Raw genomic sequence first — 9,263 nt, 5'->3', positions numbered from 1 at the left:
ACACACACACACACACACACACACACACACACACACACACACGCAGAGTAACTTAAGACAAAAATTGGTTTCATGTTGAATATAGACAACAGAGTCAAATGTGGACTGCAAAGATATCAGTAAGGACAGACATGAAAGGGATGAGACTGCACAATAGAATTAGTGGTGAAACGATACCAAGAAATTATTGCCTTTTCAGATTTTTTTCACTGGGGGTTAATAATTTTTTTATTAACATCTAGGACAATACTCACCTCTCCAGAGAGCTGGAATCTCAATGTGTGTTTCATGTGAGGTTCTTTAACAGGGTGACACTCAACATCCCAAAACTGGGCATAATCCCCTCTATCTCTGGGCAGAAACATGATGGAGACCTACAAAACACACCAAGACAGAGATATGTAAACCCCCACTTCAAACAGATTACAAATTCAAAGTTTTAGTACAAAAAAAGTAAAGTAAGAAATGCATTTATATTGACTATTTTTCCTTCTAATGCAAAAGCATTTGAACAATTTTACTTCTCGCAGGCTTGGTATTATAACATATCCAAAATGTACTTCTGTTTAAGAAGGTGTATAACACATTTACCTCAAATGTACAGTAAACACTTTTTTGGAGGAAGAAAGTTTTCACAGTACTAGAGATGTCACATAGAGCCTCTGAGGAGAGTTCCACCAATCCAGATATGCATACTCACCAAACAGCTTGCCTGTCCCATAATCCAGGAGGAACAGTTCTCTGCCTTAATAGCCTAAGGCCAGGTACCAAACACCCAGAACCCTGCCTGAGGTTGCCAAAATTTTTCAAAGTAGCAAATCCTAAGTAGTTCATCTTTCCTTGCTTTGTCTTTCCTGTGGAAACCCCCCAAAAGGCTTTCATCCCTCCTGTTTACTGCCATCTGATTAACCTGGAGTTCCCACCGTCTACATACCTGGAAGACTCCAATTTTAGAGGACTGGGAAAGAAGCTGCTCCAACATTCTTTCTGCTTGTTGTGGCTTTTTCTTTATAGTATACTTTCAGCAATATTGACTTGTGTATTTTATGTTTTTCCTAAATTAGTCTAATTTTTAAAATATTTCTCACAATTGCACTGACGTCTTTTTATCTTTCTCTCCCTTCTCACATTCTTCTCCATTCTTTTTCCTTTTTTTATTTAACATTACTTATGTTTTTCCCCTTCCTATTTTATTTCATTCATTTTAGCTATTTCTACATATATCCTAAATAATTAAAAAGTTTAAAAATTTTTACTTATTTCTATTTCACGCGTGAATATTTTGCCTTCATGTATGCACATGTACCATGTACATGTAATGCCCAGAGGCCAGAAGAGGGCACTGGATCCCCAGAAACTGGGCTAGACAGTTTGTCAGCGGCTATGTGACAGGCACTGGGAATTAAATCTGGGTTCTTCTGCAAGAGCACCCAGTGCTCTTGGCCACTGAGTTATCTCTCCAGCCCCCCCCTAAATATTTTTTAATTTCACAGTACACTCTACATTACCATTTTATACTCTCTGGTCATTGGTTGTGTGTTAGTTGGTTTTAAGATACACACAGACTGAGCATGAAATTAACCAAGGATGTCAGTTAACGAGGCAAAAAAGCAAGGTAGCTATTCTTTTATCTGCTAAAGGAGAAGTCAAACCAAATTATAAGAGATAAAGAGAGTCATTACATAACACTAAGAGGAACAACCCATCAAGATCCCATAACAAATGCAACCAATTTTAAAAAGCACACACTGCTGGACATAAAGACACACAGGTCCAGGTACAATAACAGTGGGTGTTGTCAGAATACAAAAATCCTCTGTTTGAGGCTGGAGAGATGGCTCAGTAGTTAAGAACACTGGCTGTTCTTGCAGAAGACCCGGGTTTGAATCCCAGCATCTACATGGCAGCTAACAACTGCCTGTAATTCCAGTTCCCAGAGATCCGACAGCCTCTTCTGTCCTCCGTGGGCATTGCACGACACAGGTGCACTTACCTACATGCAGGCAATACACAAATACATATAAAAAATAATAAAAAAAAAATCCTCTGCTGTGACATACTCCTTTAATCCCAGGCGGATACAGGCCAGCCTGGTCTACATTTCAAGTTTCAGGCCAGTCAGGGCTACAGGGAGACCCTGTCTCAAACAAAACAAACCAAAACAAACCAACAAAACAAACCAAGACAAACCAAAACAAACAAAACAAAACAAAACAAAACAAACAAAACAAGGAGGATGGAGCGAGAGAAGGCTCAGTGGTTAAGGGCACTGGCTGCTCTTGTTGGGGACCCAGGTTCAGTTCCCAGCACCCCCATGGCAGCTAACAACTGTCTATAACTCCAGTTTTAGGGGATCCAATGCCCTCTTCTGACCTCTACGGGCATTGCACAACACAGGTGCACTTACATACATGCAGGTCATACACTTATTCATAAAAATAAAATAAAAATAACACCCAGAATGTGAAACATCCCCCACAGGCTTATGCACCTCAGCTAGTGGCATAGCTTTAGAACATATAGGGGGTAGAATTTCACTACAAGAGGTGACTCACTGGGGACACTGGTTTATACCCCAGTCCCATTTCTTATCTGCCTTCTGTTTCCTGTTCTACCAAGCTAAAAAGTGGAGTCACAACTGCATGTTCCTGTACATGCAGCTGCCTACTCTTCTATGATGATTATCTCTTCAAGCTGAACAAAATAAACTTTTCTTAAGCTGCTTTTGCCAAATATTTTGTCATAACAATGAGAAAATTAACTGAATATCTACATGTAGGAGAATGAAACTAGATCCCTATCCCTTACCCTGTACAAAAATCAACTAAAAATGGATCAAAGGCCTGAAACTGCTGGAGGAAAACACAGGTAAAACACTTTAAGATATAGGCACAGGCATAAACTTTCTAAAAACCTCAGGAAATAGGAAGACTTGACAAACAGGATTGCATGAAATTAGAAAGTTTCTACACAGCCAAGGAAACAAACAGAAAAGTGAAGAGACAGCCAACCAAATAGAAAAATCTTTGCTAAATATATACATATTCTGGATGCAAGTCCTTTGTCAGTTATATGAGTTTGAAGTATTTCTCCCACCCTGTGGATATTCTTATTTTACTGATGTTGTTTAAAGTACAGATGTTGCTAATTTTCATAATTCACCATTGTCTGAAACCAAGGCATAATTCAAGGTCATGAAGATTTATTCCTTTGTACTTTCTAGGGGCGTTTTGCTTTTTGCTCTTAAATCCATTCTGAGTTAATTTTTCCTATTGTTATGGTTGTTGTTGTTTGACTATGAAATGTCCCTCATAGTTTTACAAGTCTGAACACTTGATGCCCTGGTGGTGGTGCTGTTTTGAAAGGCTGTGCAAACTTTATTTAGAAAGCCAAGTCTATCTGAAGGAAGCAGGTCACTGGGGAAGGCCTTGAGGCTTTATAGCCCTGCCTACTTCCTATTCACTCTGCTTCTTGTTCTGCCAAGATGTGAGGGGCTGAGGAGCCCCACCTGCACTGTCCTGTCCTCATGGAGCTCCTACTGCCATGCTTTCTCCTCCATAGTGAACTGGATCGCCTCACATTGAGCCGAAACAAATGCTTCCTCCCTTTGGCTGCTTCTTCTCGGGTATTTTGTTATTGCGATGCGCAAAGTAAATACAATGGAAATAGGTAAGGATCCAACCCTTTGACCTGAGCTTATCTTGTCATCCCAGAGCCATATGCTGCTTGTTCCATCTCCACTGACTTGTCTTAGTATCCCCCTTATTAAGAATAAGAAATTGACCACAAACATGAGGGCTTGTATTGGGATTCTCAGTTCTATTTCATCGTCTGTGGGACTAAGTATGTCCAATTTATGTCATTATTGCTCTGTTCGCATAATGCTCTGGCTTTGCAGGTTTTGAAAATGAGGAAATCTAAAATTTTGCTCTTTTTCATACCATTCTGATTATTTTGGATCCCTTGCATATCTATATACATTTTAGGATCCCTTTGCCAACTTTCAAATAAAATCAACAGGAAACAGTTGTGGTATAAACACAGGGAAGTAAAAAATGGTTGTACAGAAACATGCAACCAGGAAGCCAATGCTTAGTCTCAGAAAGGTTTAAAGAAACCTAAAAAGAAAGGAAAGAAAGCAGGAAAGGGAAGATCCCAACATTTTTCCTGTTTATTCCTCCAATATAATATGTAGCTGGGCATATCTTTCCACATCCTAGTTGATGCCAACTTGATCAATTTTTCCATTAAAGTAAAAATAGATATAGTACAGCCAATGATGGACTGTCTATATGTCCAGTGCATTCCTAGTTTAACGATTAGGTAACAGATGAACTTGAGAAATGGGACCTGAAGAATAGAGTGGCTCTAAAGATTACCAGGGATCCACGATATGAATGATGGCTCTCACATGCAAAAAAAACCTGTGCAGACAACTGCTTAATACACAGTAACTCAGCACAAGTGTTACATTGTGATCTTAAAGCAATCTGGAAGACTGGAGTTCCTGTCTTATAATTTCTAACCATAAATACACATCATGTGGATACTAGGTAATTAAGGAGCCCTTCAATTCTAATTCTGAAGAGGTAAAGTTCCTCAGCTTTCCTTTGACTAACTTTCTCTGATGCCAGTTCATTAAAAATGCTATAGCATTCATCCATTTACTCTATTATGAGTGGAGAGTATATTACACAGGAACTTTTCTGAAAAGTCCAAAACAAACACCTAAATCCACAAATCAAACAAAATTTTAAAAAGTTAAAACACAGATGAAGTTTAAAAAAATGTTTATGTGTATGTGTGTGTGTATGTCTGTATGTGCACATGTGTGCAGGCACCCACAGAGGCTAGAGGTAAAGATTCCCTTGAGCTGAAGTTCAGAGGTGGTTGTGGGCTGCCCCTTGTGGGTGCTGGGAAATGAATAGGTCCTCTGCAAGAGTCATCTCTCTGCCCTCTCAGCAGAGGTTAGGGGGAGATTAACCTGAATTTGTGATAAATTTTCTGAGTACTACTATAAATTCCTAATTCTTTCCTTCATTGACATGGATGATTTTAACACTTGTTTTTGTCGACCCCTCGCCTCTTTGGCAATCTTTCCTGGAATGATATAAACTTTTGTTGAAATATGTATTTGTTCCCTATTCTCCTGAGTGTATTTTTGTTGAAATTTGGGAAATAAAGTATCCTTTTAGAATTTATGTCTTTCAAAAAAAATGAGAAACTCTAAAGGTTTGTTATATAAATCTAGTAGAGTGCCAAGTTCATGGCAACAACTACAGCTGCTCTAAGAGTCTTCAAAGATGAATTAAGTTCACAGCTATATCCTAGAACTTAGGAAGTCTGAATAAACAAATGTGTCAATATTGTATAACTATGGCAGTTTAAATGAGCTTCTTGGCCAGTGGGATGGCTCAGTCTGATGACTTGAGTTCGATCACCAGGACCCACATGGTGGAAGGAGAGAACTGATTCCTGCCAGTTGTCCTCTAACTACCACACATGTACCACAGAATGCACATACACAAAGTAAGTAAATAAATAAATTAATAAGCAAGCTTCAGCAATTAGACTGAAAAAGTATATTAATACAGCCAAGTGAACACTAAGTACCACTAGGAGGCTTCTAAAGGATCATGTCAGGTCTAGACATAAATTAAGGTTTTAAAGCATACAGCCAGATGGCAAGATATGTTACCCATGAAAAAATACTGATGATTATGCTGTGAATGTTGAGCTTTTACTAAAGAATGGAAGTTTTAATGGCTATGGCTGGTAGACAGAACTGTCGTTGGTTTTTTTAATAAGAAATGGCAGCTACAACCTTTATCACCAAATGTGGTACAGCTTAGTTAATATGCAGACTTTTTAACACAGTTTTCTCACGCAGACCTTCTGCCACAGCACAATGTAAATATACTGACTTGCACCAAGCAGACCTTTCCTCAGTGGACAGCTGGCTTTGAAGCCACCACTGGTCTCAAGGAGACAATATTGTTCAGGTCACATGATGCATTCCTGGTGGAATAGTAGCACATTCTTACCAAATACCTATGAAAATCTTCTAGAGCTCACCTTTTGGATTCCATGGCTTTCCAGTGTGCCAGAAATAGGAGAACATCTAAATGCTGTGTACGTAGCTCTAAAAACATCTCCAGTTTCATCAACTCCCTGGAAAATAATCATTTAAATAATCAAATAAAAACCCTATGAGCCAATGGATCAGTTCAAGCAACTGTACTGCCCTTATGGTTATGGAGGACACAACAAACCTATCTAAGGGCCAGGAGCACTCAGTACATTACTAAGAAAGGACCTGCTCTGCTCCTCAGCCACAAAAGGTTACAAATATTCATTTTATGACTTCTTTGGCCACAGTGAGCTTAATAGTATTTACAGTGTCAAATGACTACCTTCCCCAAACACCCTGAGCACCCCGCTTAATGTATATTTTAATACTCTTGCAATACTAGATCCTTATTGCAATATATCCAGTAACTTCGTAACTTAAAACTGTGACTGTCACAAAACACACAGCCAACAGGCCAGTCCTAAACAGTACAAAAGACAAGTTGCCCTCTTTGAGTGGTAATTGCTTGCTATGTAGCTATGCAGCAGGTGGCAGGTAACACTCACCAGCACAGTGCTCCACCACACCTGCAGCAGCTCTTATGGGTTGACACATGACAACACTGAGTGAACACAAAGTATGGTAAGCAAGGAGAGTAAAGAAGTGTGCACACATGGTGCTGGCTAATAAAACCTGCAGCATTTCTCAAATTACCTCGTTTCAGATAAAAATCAGGAGGTAAGAATTAATGGAGCAGGCATGTATTTTTATACATATTTTCTTATCTTTTTGTTTTGTGTTTTGAGACAGGGTCTCTTTGTAGCTCCAGCTGGCCTAGAACTCACTATGTAGAACAGGCTGGCCTCAATCTCAGAGATCTGCTTGCCTCTGCCTCACAAGTGCTGGGATTAAAGGTATGAACACCAAACCTGACTGTGCCACCATGCTTAGGCAAATTTTCTAGTTTGACTCTCAGGGTCACCTGGTAAAAATGACTGAGCACATACCCCCCTGCCTACAGAGAAGCCAACTAACTAAACTGGTGGCACAAAAAACCAGCAAGTCAACCTGTACTTGCACTCAGAGTTTAAAACAGTCTGAACAGTTAGATGACTGACCTTGACATATGGCGGAGCAAAAGACGACAGGTGCCACTTCACATCTGTGGGGCCATGATTCTCAAGTTCTAGACTGTTCTCTGAAAGGAACACATGAATCACTCATACTCTGAGAGAGGCTAGTGACAAGGAGCTCTGTGACAAACCTCATGACCCGACGGTCCAGGGGAAACTAAAGTATTTTCTTTAAAGAAAAAGTTAGGTGTGCCAGATACCCTACTTTTATTTTTTATTTTTAACTTCGAAGACTCTAGAAGTTCAAGTGTATATTTTCTGTAGGGCACAGGTGAAGGTACACTGGGACTGTAGAAGAGTAATAGAGAAATGATGGATTGGCCAGGCGTGGTAGCACACACCTTTATCCCAGTACACAGGAGGCAGAGGCAGGGGAATCTGTGAGTTCAAGGCCAGCCTGGTTTACATAGTGAATTCCAGGCCACCTGGGGCTACAGGAAGACCCTGTCTCAAAGAGACCAAAGAGGAGAGAGAGTGAGAGAGAGAGAGAGAAAGAGAAAGAGAGAGAGGAAAAGGGAAGGGAAGAGAAGAGAAGAGAAGAGAACAGAACAGAACAGAAAAGAAAAGAAAAGAAAAGAAAAGAAAAGAAAAGAAAAGAAAAGAAAAGAAAAGAAAAGAAAAGAAAAGAAAAGAGAAAAGAAAAAAATGATGGTGCCTTGGAATAGAAGAGGTCCAATGTTGGGGCCTGGGTGCCCAGGACCATGTGTAGAGTCAAGATCACAGCTGACCATCAAAGGGCATTGGAAGTCATCCTTGAGAATCATTTCTCCCAGGACTAGAAACTGCAAGTGACAGAAATCTCCCCTCCCTGTCCCTAGCATAACCCTAATACAGAGGCAAAGCCACTACCATGCACAACCTGGGACCTTGGAGGGGTAGTCTGGGGAATGCAGCCACTCAGAAGGCTGAAACTGCTATCCAACACTGGGAAGCCCTCTACCCTCTAATCTGCTCCACCATCAGCCCACCAGTGGAGAAATGTGGAACTGTGGCTCATAATTAGAGATCACATCTCCAGCTTCACAGGAGGAGACCACAGCTCAAGGTTCATGAGAGGGGACCACAACTCTGGCTCACAAAAAGGTAACACAGCTCTTGCTCACAGGAGTGGACTGCAGCTCCACAGTAACAGGAGGGGACCACAACTTCCAGTTTATAGGAGACCACAACTCCAGCTCAGAGGAAAGAACCACACCTCCAGCTCACAGGAGGGGACAAGATACCATTTTGGATTTTATTCAAGTATAATGCAAAGATACTGAAGAGCTCAAACAAGGGGACAAGATCATAACAGAATGGGAAGACAGGTGTCACTTATTGGCACAGTCAGACTGGAGGAGAAGCAGGTTGTCTTGTGTATAAAACATTTGTCCTGCCTCCTGCCCTCAGGCCTCTCTTGGGGTAAGTCTATCGCGCAGCCCTCAGCGCCTTGACTCCCCCAGCTGCCTTGACTCCCCCAGCCACGTTCACCCTTCCATCTCCCCCGCTGTTCTCTGCTCCTAGTTTGGGCCCTGTGCCATCCCTAGTCTTGGGGCCCCAGACACCTGGGGAGCCAGTGCTGCTTCCTGATTCTTTTCACCCGGACTGGCTTGGTGCCTTCCTTGGACCCCAGGAGCACTGCTTCTGGACCTGGCCCCACCCTCACCTCTCTCTGCTTCCCTGGACCTGCACCACCGGCTAACTCTCCTGGCCTGCTCTCCTATCCTCAGGCCTCTTGGGGTGGGTCTATCGCGCAGCCCTCCGCGCCTTGACTCACCCGGCCACATTCACCCTTCCATCCATCTCCCCCGCTGTTCTCTGCTCCTAGTTTGGGCCCTGTGCCATCCCTAGTCTTGGGGCCCCAGACACCTGCGGAATGAATACTGTTTCCTGATCCTTCTCACCCAGACCAACTCAGTCCCTTTCTTGGGCTCCAGGAGCACCGCTTCCGGTCCTGACCCCGCCCTCACCTCTCTCTGCTTCCCTGGGCCTGCATCACCCGCTAACTCTCCTAGCCTGCACTCCTATCCTCAGGCCTCTTGGGGTAAGTCTATAGCGCAGCCCTCCGCGCCTTGACTCCC

At 42.0% G+C, this 9,263-nt stretch overlaps 1 protein-coding gene across 7 annotated transcripts in view; it reads right to left on the bottom strand.

Annotated features, from left to right (window-relative positions):
• Positions 1–9,263, bottom strand: part of Cep192 (centrosomal protein 192) — a 114,399-nt gene that overhangs the window by 12,022 nt on the left and 93,114 nt on the right. For 5 of the 7 annotated variants that reach the window (XM_029568062.1, XM_017800484.2, XM_029568064.1 and 2 more), the window contains exons 40-42: positions 7,189–7,268; positions 6,076–6,171; positions 255–374 (exon numbers count right to left, since the gene is read on the bottom strand). In XM_029568062.1, coding sequence (XP_029423922.1) covers positions 255–374; positions 6,076–6,171; positions 7,189–7,268 — 296 coding nt within the window. Of the gene's footprint in view, positions 1–254; positions 375–6,075; positions 6,172–6,636; positions 6,693–7,188; positions 7,269–9,263 lie in introns of those variants that run through there. The other 2 variants (XM_029568066.1, XR_003851018.1) reach the window with 2 other exon arrangements.

Source organism: Nannospalax galili, unplaced genomic scaffold (genome assembly GCF_000622305.1).
Source record: "Nannospalax galili isolate Female #2095 unplaced genomic scaffold, S.galili_v1.0 scaffold700, whole genome shotgun sequence".
In the NCBI taxonomy this organism is placed as follows: domain Eukaryota; kingdom Metazoa; phylum Chordata; class Mammalia; order Rodentia; family Spalacidae; genus Nannospalax; species Nannospalax galili.
Note: the sequence above shows the minus strand (reverse complement) of the source record. Positions and strands in the feature narration are given on the sequence as shown.